General features: G+C 38.5%; 1 protein-coding gene across 1 annotated transcript in view; it reads left to right on the top strand.

Annotated features, from left to right (window-relative positions):
* Window positions 1–18,444, top strand: part of LOC135881945 (contactin-6-like) — a 142,343-nt gene that overhangs the window by 47,072 nt on the left and 76,827 nt on the right. Inside the window, exons 4-5 of the mRNA XM_065408715.1 lie at window positions 11,798–12,001; window positions 14,686–14,788. Of these exons, the coding sequence (XP_065264787.1) occupies window positions 11,798–12,001; window positions 14,686–14,788 (307 nt within the window). The remainder of the gene's footprint in view (window positions 1–11,797; window positions 12,002–14,685; window positions 14,789–18,444) is intronic.

The following is an 18,444-nucleotide window of genomic DNA, read 5'->3' as shown; positions in this document are numbered from 1 at the left end:
ACAGCAGCTGAGGATCTGCCCTTCTGTTTTATAAATGTTTTGAAACTAGCCTTACCACTAGACCCACATTTGCTATAAGAAAAAGAACAGCGCAATGGACACTAGTTCATTGCCAATTCTAAATTTGCAGTATGGAGATAGCCAGAAAGGTGCTCTTCTTTTAATGCACTTTAAACGTTATTGAAAGCACAATTTTAAAATAAACTGATTTCCCCAAAGTGTAAATACTATCATGTATGAAGTAAAAAAAAAGTGTCAGTTATGCCTCTAGGACTATTCATCCCCCAACCCAAGATATAATGGTTATCTTCCATTTCCCCAGCAGTGCAAGGAGAAATTGGCACCATCTCAAAAAAAGAGGTCAATTATATATTGGGTAGGAAGGTTGTCATGTAGAAAGGAGATAAAGATCTCCAGCAAGAAAGCAAGAGACCCTGAACACCTTGATGGAGTTTAAATAATTTGGCCAAAGTTTTCAGTAATAGCCTTATGGTATCTCAAATTGTGCACCTTAAAACTGCCAGTCACTAGCCATGCCTGAAATTTTCAGCCTTAATCTGTCCCTTTACTCACATTAATAGATAAAGACAGTGAGTTTTAGAGCAAAATGAATGTTACAATCAAGAATATCCTGACTCTTCAAGGCTTTTTGGTAGCTCTAGTCAAAAGAAGAAATTATAAGGAAAGGCTTTTTTCTGCCAACTTCAAAGTAAGCAAAATAATGCACAGCAGATTTCATCTAGTTTTAAAATAAATAACACGGCTTATAAATAACTCTTCTATCCCAATACCCAAACCATCTTGCTCCTTTCTGCTTCTACTTCCATGTGGATTTATATACCCAGCCCCACGCCCCAAATAGAATCAGCCGCTTATTACTAATTATGCTCATCAACACTCTGCAAGATGCAGCTGCTAAACTACCTGGACTGGTTAACAAGGTTCAGGAGGGTTGATTGTCATGGGAGGTGTTTTAAATCTCTCTCTCTGCCGCAGTCTCTGGGAGAACTGTCAGCCACATCAGTTACTAACTCGTAATTCTGTGCAATTTTAAAAAGAACAAAAGAAAAAATAAAACAGCAAATCTGAGGATGTTGTCCCTCTCCCCTCCAGTTATATACAGGTTAAAAAAGAAGTTGTGACTTAAAAACTTCCATTGAATTCAGTGGGAACCATGCATACAGCCACTAGGCCTTTCTCTTTTAAGAAGGTGTATTCATGAATGGATAATATGTAACAGAAGTAAATAAAAAAGCTGTTAATTAATTCAAATGAATGCACCAGACAACAAGGATGTTAGTTTGTTGGAGCTGATCATTAAGGAAGTTGGATTCTTTTGTTGTTGAACTGGAACCAAAGACCCATTGTCACACTCCTTTACCAGTATGTGAAACCTGAGGCCCTGCTCGTTCAAACTATTACACAAGAGTTTAACTTTAAGCATCTGAGTAGTCCTATAGATCACAGAGGAACTACTCATAGGCTTACAGTTAGGCATATGCATAAGTGTTTACAGGATTGGAATCTAATTCCCTGTATGTAAGTACATGTTTAGCTTTCCTACTATGATTTCAGTGGGACTACTCATAGGCATAGAGTTAAGCACATAAGTGTTTTCCATATTAGAGCACTAGTGGAGGCAGACTTTGCTCCATGTGTATTTGGATATCAGGGCTGACATCCACAAAAAGGCTTAGAAACCACTTGGGTAGGGTAACTAAACCCTGGGTCTCCCAACTCTTAGGTGAGTGCCTTAACCACCAGGCTAGAGAGTCATTCTCAGACACTCTCTTTCTGGCCCTATGACTATTTAGGTATTTAATCCAAAGTAGAAAGCTACAACAGGAGACAGTTCTCCATCCGAATATCCCACAGCCTGGTGGGTCAGGCACATTCCTGCAAGGTAGAATATCCCCTATTCAAATTCTTTCTCCTGCTCAGTCATAGGGAAGAATAGAACCCAACTCACTTACCTCCTAAATGAGTGCTCTAACCACTGTGCTATAAGGGAGAGGGCACCACTATCATTTGTGTTTCTTGCAAAAATGCTTCTGGCACCTGATTCTTGGCGAGGGTTCTCAGTTGTGGATCCCAAGGAGTGATAGGTCTCTAAATCCCAGAATGAGGTAGGGTTTACGACATACCCTTTTCATCAGCAACTACTATTGGCTTGCTTAAGCAGGGAGCCATCTAACATGATGGCTTTTGAAGATCCCATTCTTAGGCACCTATCTCTCCCCATACATTTTATAGTGACCCAGGCCACCTAACTCAGGCTTTGTTGATGCCAATGATTTTCTAGGGACCAAAAAGTGAGCTGTTGTGATGCTCAGCATCTCAGTGCCTAAATCCCTTTATGGATATGGGCTTAGGGCCTTTTTCCCTATGATGGGACCCCTGCACTGACATGGATCCCCTTTGAAGTGACTGGAGTCCTGTGAAGTTGAAAGGATCTGCCCACACAAAGTCAATTGCAGGATCCGGGCCATTGCCATTGGAAGGCTGGAATCATTTTCTAGTATTTGGTGCCCAAGCACGTTGCTTTGGGCAAAGACGAACCAGCAGTAACTGCTTATAGGAGTTGTCATTCAGTGCTTATTATATAGCGCTTGAATATAATCAAAATATTTTAATCAAACTGTAACAATTACACTTTGCAAGCTTGTCTGAGAGGCTGACACCACAGTGTTCATTAAAAATGTGAGGAGAAAATGACATGAATATATTCCCATTTTGCTGTGGATTTTTTGCTAAGCAAATCCTAAAAGTTTCACACTTCTCTGAATTTGATTTTCAATCATTATTTGCAGGCACACATAGCCAGGGAATACTCTCCAGGTGTAAAATTGCCATAAGGTTACAGAATATTTTTTATGACCTAAGGGTAAATCACACTCTGTTCCTACAGTATCCTGGGAATGAATCCAGCTGGTATTGTAGATGATTTTGCTTCAAAAGTTTGCAGAAAACCCCATAAATGTGGTTGGGACCAAGTTTCTGCTTGCCTGACACATGTGTGATGTGCCACTGAGCAGGATTCGCTCATATTTAGCTCCATCCAGCAATATATTACACACTGGGTCTCTGATGGAGCCTATGCATAGCCCCATTAACTTCAGTGTAATCAGCTATGCTAGGATTTGGGCCAAAATGGAAAGAATATCATCTGCTAATAACAGAACTCTTCATTCTTTTCAAGATCTAAAGCATATTCTGGAGGGTGTGTTTTTCTTTTCAGAACAACACAAGATCTTTCTAAAGATATTTTATTAGTTTAAAATATGAACGAATGATGTAACTTTGCCTAGTTTTTAATCCATTGTGGGTTAGATGTGGATCTATCTATCTATCTATCTATCTATCTATCTAATCTTTTATGTGGCTCTACCACATCTAGAAAAGACTAGGTAATTTTATGACTACTTATAATATTTCTTGAAATAAATCTCATATTTCAGGGAATAAGCTTATCGCCTGCAAGCGATTCTGAAAGGGCTACAATTCCCCTGACCCACCGTGTGCGAGACTGCATATTTTGCTAAATGCATTCATATTTCTAAAGCGTGAGACATTGTCTACTGTTGCAGAGAACAACTGAGTAAATTGACTAATAGTGAGATCAGGTATGGAAAATCCTCTACTCCCTAACTTCAGAAATTTTGTTTTATTTTTAATTTCATATAGAAGTAGTTACCCCAAAGGGAAAATCTCAAAGGTAGTGTTCTCAGAACAGAAAAAAAAAAACCCCACCCCAAAATCCTCATCACTGCTGATGGGTAAAATGTGTATCCTGACCTGCAACACTGTAGTCCTTACACAACAGTCTCCAGAATTCAATAATTCTTCTGAGACTGTCACAGGTATGTTGATAGCAAGAGGTGTGATTCAAATAACTGCATTTTTCACAGAGATCCTGTAGATAAATGAAGATCAACATTAAAAAAAAAAGATAATTGTGCCTTTATTTGACCTTCAGTGAATCAGCCTGCATATTTACAACTTCCAAGCATTTTAATTTCAGTAGGCGTCATTAGCCAGGGGATATACTGTCAACTACTTTCTCTGTTCTTTTACTGGATCTTCACACCACTCCTATCTACTTGTCCAATATTATCTTACCAGACTCTTTGCTCAGTTACTGATAGTAATAAAAATAAAGGAAATCCTACAAGTGACAGACATCGTCTCTGCACACCTTTCAGTAATACACTAGTTTAATGACTCTGCCTTGAATCTGTTTTACCCAAAATGTAATGACAGGCGTGTACATTGTCTAAGTAGTTGTGCCTTAACTTTTACAGAGATAATAGCCCAGAAAATGTAGTGCTGCATTATAAAAGAAGCCTGGAAGTCTAGTGTTATGCCATACAGGAGAACTCTAGAATTTGGTATCTTGCTCTCCAGGGATTTGATCCCATTGAACTCAGTTAAAACTAAGGCTTTGTCATAACTATAAAAGGAAGGGTAACAGCTCTCTGTGTACAGTACTAAAATCCCTCCTGGTCAGAGACTCCAAAATCCTTTTACCTGTAAAGGGTTAAGAAGCTCGGGTAACCTGGCTGACACCTGACCCAGAGGACCAATGAGGGGACAAGATACTTTCAAATCTTGGGGGGGGAAAGGCTTTTGTGTGTGTCCTTTGTTTAAGGGGTTGTTCGCTCTTGGGACTGAGAGGGACCAGACATCAATCCAGGTTCTCCCCATCTTTCTAAACAAGTTTCTCTTATTTCAAAATTGTAAGTAAAAGCCAGGCAAGGCGTCTTAGATTTACTTTGTTTTCTCAGCTTGTAAATGTACCTTTTACTAGAGTGCTTTATCTTGTTTGCTATACTTTGAACCTAAGACAGAGGGGATTCCTCTGAGCTCTTTAAGTTTGATTACCCTGTAAAGTTATTTTCCATACTGATTTTACAGAGATGATTTTTACCTTTTTCTTTAATTAAAAGCCTTCTTTTTAAGAACCTGATTGATTTCTCCTTGTTTTAAGATCCAAAGGGGGTTTGGATCTGTATTCACCAGGAGTTGGTGAAAGGAAGGAGGGGGGAAGGGTCAATCTCTCCTTGTTTAAGATCCAAGCAGTTTGGATCTGTATTCACCAGGGAATTGGTGAAAGGTTTCTCAAGGCTTCCCAGGGAGGGAATCCATCGAGAATGGTGGCAGCGGGACCAAAGCTAAGCTGGTAGATAAGCTTAGCAGTTTTCATGCAGGCCCCTACATTTGTACCCTAAAGTTCAAAGTAGGGATACAGCCTTGACAGGCTTCCTTTGACCTCAGTGGGAGTTGAATTGGCTGCTAGGCAAGTATGACCTCTGAGGAAGGAGGGAGGGAGGGGGTGGTGGTGAACCTCCAGTTAGAAGACTGGGAGCTCTAATACTCTTTCTACTGGGAGAAATATAGATTCAGATATGAAGGAGAAGGGCTTGCACTTGCTCCCAACTAAGTTAATGGGAAAACTCCCATTGACATTGATAAGCCCAAATACAATAATGTGATAGGGATGTGGGGAGATGCCTAACCAAGTGTGTGGTAGCTGAGGCTGACTGGAGACTACTGAGAAGGAGAGAGAGAGAAAGCTGACCCTTCTTTGCTGATTCATTAGACTCTGAGATCAGCCTTATGGAAAAGCTCTATATAGCATGAAGCCAGTAGGATTTGACAGACATTTAATAGGATTCTGTAGATTTTTTCTTAAATTACATAGCATTTAGTAGGGAGTATGATCCTTTCTATAGTTTTTTTTTTTTTTTAATACCACACTATTGATTTCGATAGCAGGAACATCATTTTCTATTACATTCTATGGAATGGCTTATAACCTCTGAACAGGCATTGGTTTTGTATTTTATTAGAGAGAACAGTGTCACTCAATTACAGACCTCAAAGTCGCAGTACTCCACCAAAAAAACTTCAAAAACAGACTCCAACGAGAAACTGGAGAATTGGAATTAATTTGCAAACTGGACACCATTAAATTAGGCTTGAATAAAGACTGGGAGTGGATGGGTCATTACACAAAGTAAAAACTATTTCCCCATGCTAATTCCCCCCCCACACACACTGTTACTCACACCTTCTTGTCAACTGTTGGAAATGGGCCATCCTGATTATCACCACAAACGTTTGTTTTCTTCCTGCTGATAATAGCCCACCTTAATTGATTACACTGCTCTACAGCCAAAATGCTTCTGAAATAAATGTAGTCAAACTTTACTAATTCTGGGTCACTGAGAACGAAAATGATGCTTAAAATTGTTGATTGGCTCTAGTTTTCAAGATATGCTATTGGGTCAGTATATACGACCCTTGACTTGGGAATGGCGGAGGATAAGTGAGTTATAAAGGGAAGGGATCTCAATTTAAACCAGAAATGACTAAAATACATCTTTGACTGGATCTATGAATAAATCTGACTGGGTTTGGACAGTACTTGCTTTTTAGGCAAAACAATGAATGATGCAATCTGAAGCTGGTATTGCGTCATACATGATATGAATTGCATCATGTTATTCCTAGAAGTCATGGATGATGCAATCATAACGAAGCTTACATCACTCTGCTGAACAAATTGCCCTATATCAGCTCTAGAAATCATACAGTGTCGTGCTCTCTTATTTGTCAGTGTTTGATTTTGCAAAGGGACACATTTCTGTTTAGCCAAAGTGAGCAGAGATGCCTTGTACTTGTGTGAACAGTGCAGATAACTTCTGCTATGTTTGTGGTGAAGTGACTTTTGCATCACAAAAGCGCAGTATAACCACTATGGTTAAGAAAGCTTATCACCTTTATTTTGGCTGCAAAATTGGAGATCAGGACAAGAGGTGGGCCCCACACATATGCTGCAAGACTTGTGCAACAAATCTTCGCCAGTGGTTGAACAGGAAAAGGAAATCTATGCCTTTTGCAGTGCCAATGATTTGGAGAGAGCCAACAGATCATACCAGCAATTGTTACTTCTGCATGGTGCCTCCAGTTGGGAAAGGTGTGTCAAAGAAGAAAAAGTGGACTGTGCATTATCCAAACATTCCATCAGCTATACGCCCAGTACCCCACGGAGAAGGACTGCCGGTTCCTGATGCACCAGAATCATTCTCACTTGAGTCAGACGAGGAAGAGGATGAAACTTCTAGTCCTGAACCATCAATGTCACAGGACCCACATTTTCTCCCATCCTCCTCCTCTGAACCACACCTCATAACACAAGGTGAACTGAATGACCTTGTCAGGGATTTGGAACTACCCAAGAGTAAGGCAGAGCTGTTGGGCTCCAGACTACAGCAGTGGAATCTCCTGGCAGGTGATGTTACGGTTTCCATGTTCCGTGACCGTCAAAAGGATCTTGTCCCATTCTTCTTCATGGAAGGTGATCTTGTAGCCTGCAACAACATCGATGGTGTGATGGCAGCCCTCAACATCGTTCACGATCCAGATGAGTGGAGACTGTTCATTGATTCATCGAAGACGAGTCTTAAAGCTGTTTTACTGCATAATGGCAATGTTTTGCCATCAATTCCAGTTGGTCATGCAGTCCATATGAAGGAAACCTATGACAACATGAAACAACTTTTGAGGTGCATAAACTATGACCAACATCAGTGGCAGCTTTGTGGCGATTTGAAGGTTGTTGCTCTCTTGCTTGGTCTGCAGACTGGATACACAAAGTACTGCTGTTTTCTCTGCGAATGGGATAGTCGTGCAAGAGATTCCCACTACATCAAGAAAGATTGGCCACTCCGACAGTCATTGGAGCCTGGGAGGAAAAGTGTTCAGCATCCACCACTTGTTGAATCAAGGAAGATTTTGTTACCACCCTTACACATCAAGCTGGGTCTGATGAAGAACTTTGTCAAGGCCATTGACAAAACACAAGCAGCTTTCAAGTACCTCCGTGGAAAATTTCCAAGGTTAAGTGAAGCTAAGATAAAGGAAGGTGTCTTTGTTGGTCCTCAGATTCGTGAACTTCTTCCAGATGATGCATTTGACCATGCACTGCGTGGCAAGGAAAAGATGGCATGGAAAGCCTTCCAGTTAGTGGCAATAAATTTTCTCGGAAACAACAAGGCAGACAACTACAGGTTGTTGGTGGAAAACCTCCTCAAGGCATACAAAAGCCTTGGTTGCAACATGTCACTAAAGATACATTTTTTTGCACTCTCATTTAGATTTTTTTTTCTACCGAACTGCGGAGCAGTAAGCGACGAGCACGGTGAGCGATTTCACCAGGACATTGCAACAATGGAGAAACGCTATCAGGGCAAATGGAGCCCATCAATGCTTGCAGACTATTGCTGGACAGTGACAAGAGATGCTCCATTTAATGAATACAAGAGACAAGCCAAGAAGCGCCGAGTAGACACTGAATAGGACTAAACTATGTAAAGAATAGTTTTTTGCCTTTTGTTTCATAATAAATTTTATTTATATAACCCTTTTGCTGATTTTTAAAGTGTTACATAAACAGGACAGGTGAAATATTATCATGTAAAGCAACCATAAACACATGAAAAGACCTAGGTTTACAATTTATGATTAAAACTCTACTATCTACACAATATACATAGACATAAATGTAAAAACTTAAATATCTTAGAAACAGTAGCCAATCCGTTGTTTTAATTGTCATATTTGAATTCAGCACATTAAAATACATAATAAATAGCACATTTTATCTCTGAAGCAGACGACTTCTCAAAAATTGTAGACCAGTGTTAGTCTCGTTATAGTTGGTATGGCAACACCCATTTTTTCATATTCTCTGTATATATATATCTTCCTACTGTATTTTCCACTGCATGCATCTGATGAAGTAGGTTTTAACCCATGAAAGCGTATGCTCAGATAAATTTGTTAGTCTCTAAGGTGCCACAAGTACTCCTCGTTCTTTTCACAATACTCTGTGCAACACGGTAGTCTCTGGCACCACACTGGGGCATTGGTTTAGAATTGCACTAGAAGAGAGAACCTCTGAATCTGCTGAACTACCTACACCACTTTCTAGATTACCCTAGGTTTATCCTGAGATGTGAAGTGGTCTATAAATCCAGTGCAAACCAGGGCTGACTCTCAAAGGTGCAACTCTATAAAAAAAAGTTGAAGTGGGGGGAGAACAAAAGTTAAAATGCTTAAGTCCTGCAGCTGAAGTGAAGGGGATATGAACAGAATAGTAGAAAGATGTTGGAGGTGTTATTCGTCCTTCTCACCCTTCCCCCACAGGATGCACACTACACTTGTGAAATCTGACGAAATCACGGTCTCAGCTGACTGCTTGCAATAAACATCATTTCACATGAGTCACAAATCGACCTAAAATGTGGCTCTTTTCACTTAGGGCATTGACTGTTTAATTCAGATAGAACAAAATTAAAGTCTTATGGGCCAGATATTTAACTGTTTTTGTATACAATCACTAATTTTCACAAACAGATACCTACAGGTGAGCAGAGCTATTAATTGACTTTTTTGTTTGTTTGTTTTGAGTCACTGGCAATTCCAAAAAATCAGTGGAAAAAATTCATTTTGGGTCAATTTGATAACACATTTTTTTGAAATTTCAATTAAATGAAATGAAACAAGGCATGGGTAGAATGAAGCATTTCATTCAACCTGCAACATTACATTTCAATTTCAATTTTGATTTTTATTTGGGCATTTTTAATTTTTGTAATAAAGGCAATTTCAAAACAAAGTCATTTTGAACCAAAACCCCCCAAACATTTCATTTCAAGAAAGCTCTTTGTCTTTTTGGATTATTTTTAACACAAAGAATATGAAAAAACAACTTGAATTTTCAAAAAATATGATGTTGCAAAATCTGCATTTTTCACCAAAAAAGGTTTTGGCTCAGAAATTTTGCCCAGCTTTACATGTGAGTTCAAACTAGAGTTTGCATCAGAGTAAGTCCATGCACCAGCTGGCCATGCACACTTCTGAAAATCTGTCCCTATATATCTTTTTTAAGTATGACATTATTTTATGAATTGCCACCTATTCTAGGTTTATTGTATATCCAAATAGTGAAGTGTAATGTCTAGTAGTAAAACAGGCTTTAGCTACTTAGGGAAAGTGTCCTTGATCGGTCCCCAGAGATGTGTCATTTCTAATTATACTCATATAATGTTGTAGGGTGAGAATGTAAAACTCCAACAAACTACTGAAGTTTACAGACTTATTATCACACCGTACTGATGCCATAACTGAAAAACATAAATTATGTTTTCAAAAAGGGGCTTGATGATTGGGGGTGGGGAGATATGTAAAAATGAAGCTTTTGGCAGAATGTTGTTGGCTCATGAATTATACATTTAAGAAAAGCTAAGCTTTGGATTTTGAAACTTTTTACTGTGTTTTATTAAAAATAGAATTTCAGTACTACTCCTGCCACTTTTGGAACATGATAGAAAGAACTCTGCAGTCAGCTGTCAAACTCCAGGCAGCAGAAAGGAGCAGCTGTGGCAGAGGTAGACAGAAAACTTAGAAACAGAGGGGAAACAAGAGGAAAGGGGGTGAAAGAAAAGGGTTAGAAGAGAGAAAGGCAAGGAATTCAGTGCTGCATGGAGACCACAGCGAAGTGAGACAGAAGTCAGTCATATAGGGGTGAGAGCTACAAGAGACCAAGAGGTAGATGGTAGCAAAAGGCATGCACATCGTCCTATTCTTAAAATAAATTATAGAAAAAATAGACAACTCAAGTATGTCCATATGAGGCCCTCATTTCCTCCCTTCTTGGGAATCTGGTGATATACCCTTAAATCACCCTTTCCCCCCCCCCCCCCTCATGTTGCTTAAAACAGAAGAGAAGGGGCCAATAGAATATTGGGATGAACATGGAACTTGATGGTCAGTATTCAGTATGCTCCTCCATTTGGGTAGTCAGTAATCTGCAAAATAGAGTCAGTTATCTCACAGTGTACCTGTGATAATTATAGCAAAACTCATGATTTTCCGTTACTGACCCAAAGGAAAGAGTTTTTAGATGCAGTAGTATTAAGGACAATCTCTTATATGAGCTGCCCTTCAAAGGTGACATAAATGCACATGTTAGGTCTTGTTTGATTCCATCAGTAAAGAGCAGCACTACACAAACAAGCAGTAGTTATACAATACTGGGTGTTGGTGTGATATCTCTCCCTATTTCCGTCTCTTTCTTTTTCCCTGGCAGAGGGGCTGGCACAGGGCACAAACCCCACCTCTTTCCCTGGAGGGGACAAAGGAGAAGTTGACAAAACTAGGTTCCTCTTCCTTTGCTTCATGGATGCCAGGGAGAGCTGAAGGCTTCTTCTTGTTCTCCTTTCTCTTTGTAGGAGATTTCTGAACTTTAAGTTGCCCAACACAGTGATCATCACTTTGAGTGTTATCCCTATTCTAAAACCTAACACCAGCCAGAATTACCAGAACACCAGTCTGTGCAGACAGTGTGTTAGCACAGCCAAAATGCAATGCAAAGAGCAATAGAAGTGCCAGATATTTAGAAGAACAGTATTATAAATGGAAATTACTTACTAAAACAGCTTTTTCATGGCATTTCAGCACTTTTGTTTCTTCTTCTTGTTGAAGCCAAGAAATAGATTGGCATTAGAAAATGAAAGTGAATGGTGCACTTAAGTTATCCAAAAGTTGGTGAATTTCTGAAAAGGTTTGATTTATGTTTTAAGGCAAACAAATGCTTATTTTATCTGAGTTCATCCCAAATTTCTCCTGTAAGGATGACTGGATATTTGAAACTGGCTACATTTGGGTTAGACTCTAACATGGAATAGAGTACATTGGAAAGGATGCGTGATGAATATTTGATGTTTTCCAGACCTTTCCTATGCTTGGATCTTCAATGATAACCCCTTGTATGTTCAGGAGGATAGTCGTCGATTTGTCTCCCAAGAGACAGGAAATCTATACATCGCCAAAGTAGAGCTATCTGATGTGGGCAATTATACCTGTATTGTAACTAATGCTAAATCAGAACAAAGTGTTCGGGGCCCACCCACTCCACTCATCCTCCGTAGTGATGGTAAGTTCTTTTAATGTGACTATCTGGAAAAAAATACAAAACTTATTAAAAGCATTTATTTGACTTTGATGTTAGCTATTCATTTTGAGACAATAACAAATCCCTGTAGACAAACATGCAGATTCATACTTCTTATTTGGGTCCTGATACAAAGATTCCCTTTTACCTTTAGTGGACTTTGGATCAGGCCTTAGTTGGTAAAATGAAGAAAGAGGGTCAGTTTAGGGTTAATTAATAAACACATCTACAGCAAGACAAAACAATGCAACTGAAAGAAAGCAAAAGAATGCCAGTTCCCTATTCTAATTTTATTCTTCCCAGGAAGGCTTATGTTTTGATTTGAATTTGACAAAGCTTTCTAAACTTAAATTCAAGTTATTGCTCAAATATAAAATCCAGAGGTAGCTCAAAACTAAGTGAGTCATTGGAGTGAGAAAAAAACAAACACCTTTTAGGCAGCTCTCTAAATAAATGTTCACAATGGGGAATATATAGCTGGGAAATCTGTTAGCAAAGTTTTTTGATGGGATTGTTTACCTAAATTGTAATCCCTCATACTGCTTTCAAAGTACTCTGATAAACTAACAAAATACAGCAGAAGGTTATGTTCCTAGAATAAATAAAAGGCAAACACTCATTATAGGGAAATATTTCTGCCATGAAGTTCTGATGGTGTCATAACTATAAAGGGAAGGGTAACAGCTCTCCTGTGTACAGTACTATAAAATCCCTCCTGGCCAGAGACTCCAAAATCCTTTTACCTGTAAAGGGTTAAGAAGCTCGGGTAACCTGGCTGACACCTGACCCAAAGGACCAATAAGGGGACAAGATACTTTCAAATCTTGGGGGGGGGGGGCTTTTGTGTGTGCTCTTTGTTTAAGGGGTTGTTTGCTCTTGGGACTGAGAGGGACCAGACATCAATCCAGGTTCTCCCCATCTTTCTAAACAAGTCTCTCATATTTCAAACTTGTAAGTAAAAAGCCAGGCAAGGCGTCTTAGTTTTACTTTGTTTTCTCAACTTGTAACTGTACCTTTTACTAGAGTGTTTATCTTTGTTTGCTGTACTTTGAACCTAAGACAGAGGGGGGTCCTCTGAGCTCTTTAAGTTTGATTACCCTGTAAAGTTATTATCCACACTGATTTTACAGAGATGATTTTTACCTTTTTCTTTAATTAAAAGCCTTCTTTTTAAGAACCTGACTGATTTTTCCTCGTTTTTAGATCCAAGGAGTTTGGATCTGTATTCACCAGGAGTTGGTGAAAGGAAGGAGGGGGGAAGGGTCAATTTCTCCTTGTTTTAAGATCCAAGGAGTTTGGATCTGTATTCACCAGGGAATTGGTGAAAAGTTTCTCAAAGCTTCCCAGGGAAGGGAATGGTGGCAGCGGACCAGAACTAAGCTGGTAATTAAGCTTAGAAGTCCTCATGCAGGCCCCCATACTTGTACCCTAAAGTTCAAAGTGGGGATACAGCCTTGACAGATGGTATTTTAATTCAGAAGATAATTTTTTGTGTTGTTTGCGTAAATACCACAGCCCCCAAACAAATGTATAGCTTCATAGCTCATAAGTTAGTTATTTTATATAAAACATAGGAACAAACACCCTATGTTTTGCTCCTATTCTTCTTTGCCCCTTTCTACCAACATGCTCCTTTTATCCTACCCTCCTTCCTCCATCCATATTTTTTCTGTATCTCTTCTGCTCCTTATCGTCTTCCCTCTTTCTTTACATTAGGGAGAGTAGGGGCCTGATCCAGAGCCTACTGAAATTCATGGGAGTATTTCAATTAACATCAATGGGGTTTGGATCAGACCCCAGGCCAGTGATCTCTGAAGCACTGTGCGACAGTGAAGAACCACACACATAATGTTAATGAAATTCTTGTTAAACATAAAAAAAAAAGCATTTGTTTATATCCAATATGGGATATGGGTGAAGACATTGGATCGATGGAAATATCTGAACAGATTGGTTAATCCTAGTGCAGTGTACCCTATCCCTGTATAGTTAGGAAGTTCAACTTTAAGCATATTGGCTAAAAATATAAGCCTACAATCACTGCAATGCTAAACACTTCCAAACTCATCCTATTCACAGTAAGCATTGCAGATGCTAAACCCTTAGTCAGATTTTCCAAAGTGCTCAGTACAGAAAATTGGGACCAGATTTTCCAAAACCTTCAGATCCTGTTTAGGTACCTAAATAAAATGGTCAGATTTTCAAAAGTGCTCAGTACCCATCTGTTTTCATTGTTTTCATCTTCACCCACATCTCATACTGAACATTAACCATCTCACTTTTGATATTTGACAGCATTGTGGTTAACACCGTGTGTATTAGTAGTCATTGTTCTGAATGGGAGCTTCTGGGTGCTGAGGTTTTTTCAAATATCTTGACCCACAAGTGAAATTTACCCAGGGCAAAACCTATACACTACTTAAGATCCACATAGACTCAAATAATTCCTGGGCCTCGTGGTGGCTGCTTGCATAGGGGTAAAATTCACCCAGAACCCCAATCCTACTCCCTCTGAAATCATTTTAAAAATGCTGATTGATTCCCATGGGAACAGGATGAGGCTCTAATTTTAGAAATAACCACATCCTTTCTTTTACACTGAAATCCTGTTGTACTAGACAGGTCTGACACACAACTGGAGTGCTAGCTGTTTTGATGTTCAACAGGTGTGATGGGAGAGTATGAACCAAAGATTGAAGTACGCTTTCCAGAAACAACATACGCAGCGAAGGGTTCATCTGTTAAACTGGAATGCTTTGCCCTTGGAAAGTAAGGAGTTTTGTTTTTGTTTTTGTTTTAATGTTTGCTATTCAACAGTGATAGTCACAGTGAATTGTGAATATCTTTAGAATGCTGAGTCAAGTAGAGAATTTTTGATTGGTTGTCATTCAAATGTCAAAAAATACCTAGATAGGTCATTTAAAAAAACAACCCTTATTTTGATTTATTATTGTTTCTGTGTTAAATATTCACAATGATGCAAGCCAGCAAACAAACAAAAATCTGAAGCTGACTTAGTGGCCGGTTTGTTACAAACTCAGAACTAAGACTGCATTCACTGAAAGTTTCACCAAGCTGTCTAAACCTTGGAAGAAAACACAAGCCTTAGTTTAGAACAATCTTGGGCTGATTTGCAGTTTTGCATCAAGCTCATGTAAAATACTATGTGAAACCAAATTTTGTGTTCAAATTCACATCTCAGAAGAAAACGTGGGATGAACCTATATGGATTGAACCTGAACGTACGCTAAGGAACCTTCCAAAATGGAGCCACTGATCTTTGCACAGTTCACTTTATAATTACTGTTGAGAGGTGCTGATTATCTCTTGAGAGGTGCTAAGGATCAAACCTCACATTATAGTCCATCGGAGTTACAGGTACTCAGCACCCATCAGGATTGGACCATATCCTCTAGGCATAGTATTTATAGGAAACTATTGTGCTTGTCCAAAGGAGTAGTTGAAGTAGCTTGACTTTCTACCTCATACTTCACAACATGTTGTGCAGTAAGCCACTCAATCAGCAATAGAGTGAGCCAGATCCTCAGCGGGTGTAATTCAATGTATCGTCAATGGAGATGTCCCGATTTACACCCGCTGAGGATCTGGCCAGTTTCTAAGGTATCTTGTTGCATGATTAATTGGCATTTTCAAATAAAAAGCATGTTCCTGTTTTGAATATTAAAAACAATTAACTGACATTTGTAAAGGATAATTAGAGATAAACTGGAACTGCTTACAGATGGAGAAGGTGTTATGTCCCCTTCTCAGAGTACTTCAGATATTGCTGGGAGTACAGTTCTTCTGAGAGATGATTGGCCCTTTTAGCTACAACACGGGTCTTTCTAAGAACAGTGTTTATTAAATGGCATTGAATTGACTGTATCTGCTATGACAAATACATTTTGGGGGGAAAAAACATGTAATGGGAATTTGCTATACACTGTAGTGAATCTCTTCTTAGATTGGCCACCAATGCTCACCCCACCATAATGATATGCTTTCATCAAACACAAGTTATTCAGCTCAATAAAGGGATAACAGGATGAAATTCTATGGCCTGTGTTATACAGGAGGGCAGACTGGATGATCTAAAGGTCCTGTCTGGCCTTAAAATCTATGAACTGCAGGAAACTGCAATTGATTTGTTTTCCTAATCTTAATCTCTATTAATCTCCATGTCCAAGGAAGACAAACATCCCAGTCGAGCACTCAAGATCTCTCCAACATGTCCTGTAGGGATCTGTGTATCAAACAACAGTCAGTTAACTCAATAAATGTAAAGTGGGTTAAGAAGACCAGAATGTTCCCTGTGTATATATTTTCTCTAGAAAAGCCAAAATAACCTCAGATTGTTGACTTCTATTTAGTTTTAGTTCACTTTGACAATCTGTTTTAAGATGCTGAGTTTTTAAATATTTAGAGCTTTTCCAAAGGTTAAAAGCCTGAGTTGTAGAGAAGACAAATTAATCAAACGTTCCTGCGGAAACCACTTTGAGAAGAAGAAAAATAAAATAAATTAACAAACAAACAAACAAATGAATAGGAGGAAAAAAATCACTAATTTTTATGACACTTTCTCCCAGACTAGTCTTCTACATGTAACAAATGTGATTCCTCCTCTGAAATACTGTGATTTTGCTTTATATACTTACAGTTATACACATTTAAAGCCTTGACTTAAGAAAGAGTGGGTGAGTCAGTGTTGGCTTTACATTTCAAAGGTTTAAGTATGAGTCTTATCAGATGTATGGTGAACATACCACAGAAAGAGATACTGGCTACATGGAGACATCTCAAAAGGCATGTAAGTTACACATTAAAAAAGAATGTTGCCATATTATTTCAGGAAGCCCAAGAAGGGCATAATAATGTGGTGCATGTGGCTTGTTCACATTTTGGGCACTCTGTAAAAAAGGTGAACGTGATCTGACTATCCAAAAGGAGGTGTGGCTAAGGCCAAATCCGTTAAACAGTATGGTATTCTCTGAGTTATGTTTAAAACAGGGAGCAAGTTAGAGTTGTTCAAAGCAGCTTCTGCTACTCCACATATTTAATCACAGCTGATATTGGTGCTGGTATGGTATCTTTGGGGTACATTCAGTAAGTAACAGTGACTATTGAACAATAATAAATAAATAAATATGGATATCATTGATACAGTACTGACAATATGTACTTAGTGGAACAAGTGTGTAATGGATGGGTGCTGTTTGGTGTTCAAATCTGTGTAATGGAGTTTTAGGAGAATTTTTCCATTATAGATTTGCTATAGTACAGATATACTCTCTCTTCCTTTATGCAGTCCTTGATATTTTTAAAATGAATTCAGCCATGCACCACATTTGTACCAGCATGTGAATATGTGAAAAGACACCATTCCAGAGTTGACAGGCATGTATGAGTACAGCAGGAAAAAAAAGTATAGTATGTGCATCATTCTTAAGCAGGTTACATAGGGCCATATTATTAAAGGAAGTTAGGTGCCTAAATATGCAAATATGTGCCCAATGGAATTTTCAAAAGCATCGGGGTTCCTAACTCCCACTGATTTCAACTGAAGTTAGTCACCTATGTAGAGATGGGCAACATTTTTTGATTACATTCTCCTCTTGACAAAAATTTCAGATTTAGGTCAACCAAACATTTAATGAATTTGTGTCAAATTTGCTGAATTGGTAACCTGTTCACCCACCAAAATAAATAAATAAACAAACAAATAAACAATTCTAAAAAAAGTAAAATGTGCTATTTCAAATTTTATAAAGAAAATGTTTTGTCTTTTCTATTCAAAATGACTTCATTTCAAAATTTCCTTTCCTTTTATTTAAAAATATGTACATTTTAAAACCTCAAAGTCAAAATAAAGCATTTAATTTCAGGTCTAATAAAATATTTAGTTCACTCCAAAATGATTTTTTTTCAACTTATTTGTTTGCCAATAATTTCAAAAAAATGTTTATTACAGGTCAACCTGAAACATTTTTTTTTTCTGGAACTGTTAGCAAACCGAACAATCACTTAGCACACCTCTAAGCCTAGGTGCTTTTGAAAATCCCACAAGGTGTGTATAGGAGCCTAAATACTTTAAAAAAAAAATCTGGTGCTTAGTATTGTCTATACATATCAGCTCAAAGTTTTTTTAAATACACCTCTTATATAGCTCAGATGTTATGCGGTATTGTCTCTCTTGGGCTTCAGAACTGCATTCCCATTATTCACTCATATATATTCATACTGTTAGTCCACTTGGGTTGGCCAGTGCCATCAGCTGTCAATGTCTTTGTGCTCTGTATTACAGAGATCTTTCACACCTAAGCTGGTTATAGACAACCTGCTGTGCTCTTGCGCTCCAAAAGCCTTAAATGAAAGTACTTTCACGGTGTTTAGAGAAACACTACCTTTTCCTTTTCTGGAATATAAAA

This window comes from Emys orbicularis, chromosome 7, assembly GCF_028017835.1.
Source record: "Emys orbicularis isolate rEmyOrb1 chromosome 7, rEmyOrb1.hap1, whole genome shotgun sequence".
In the NCBI taxonomy this organism is placed as follows: Eukaryota; Metazoa; Chordata; order Testudines; family Emydidae; genus Emys; species Emys orbicularis.
The sequence above is the reverse complement of the archived record's forward strand: the minus strand, read 5'-3'. Positions and strand labels throughout refer to the sequence as shown.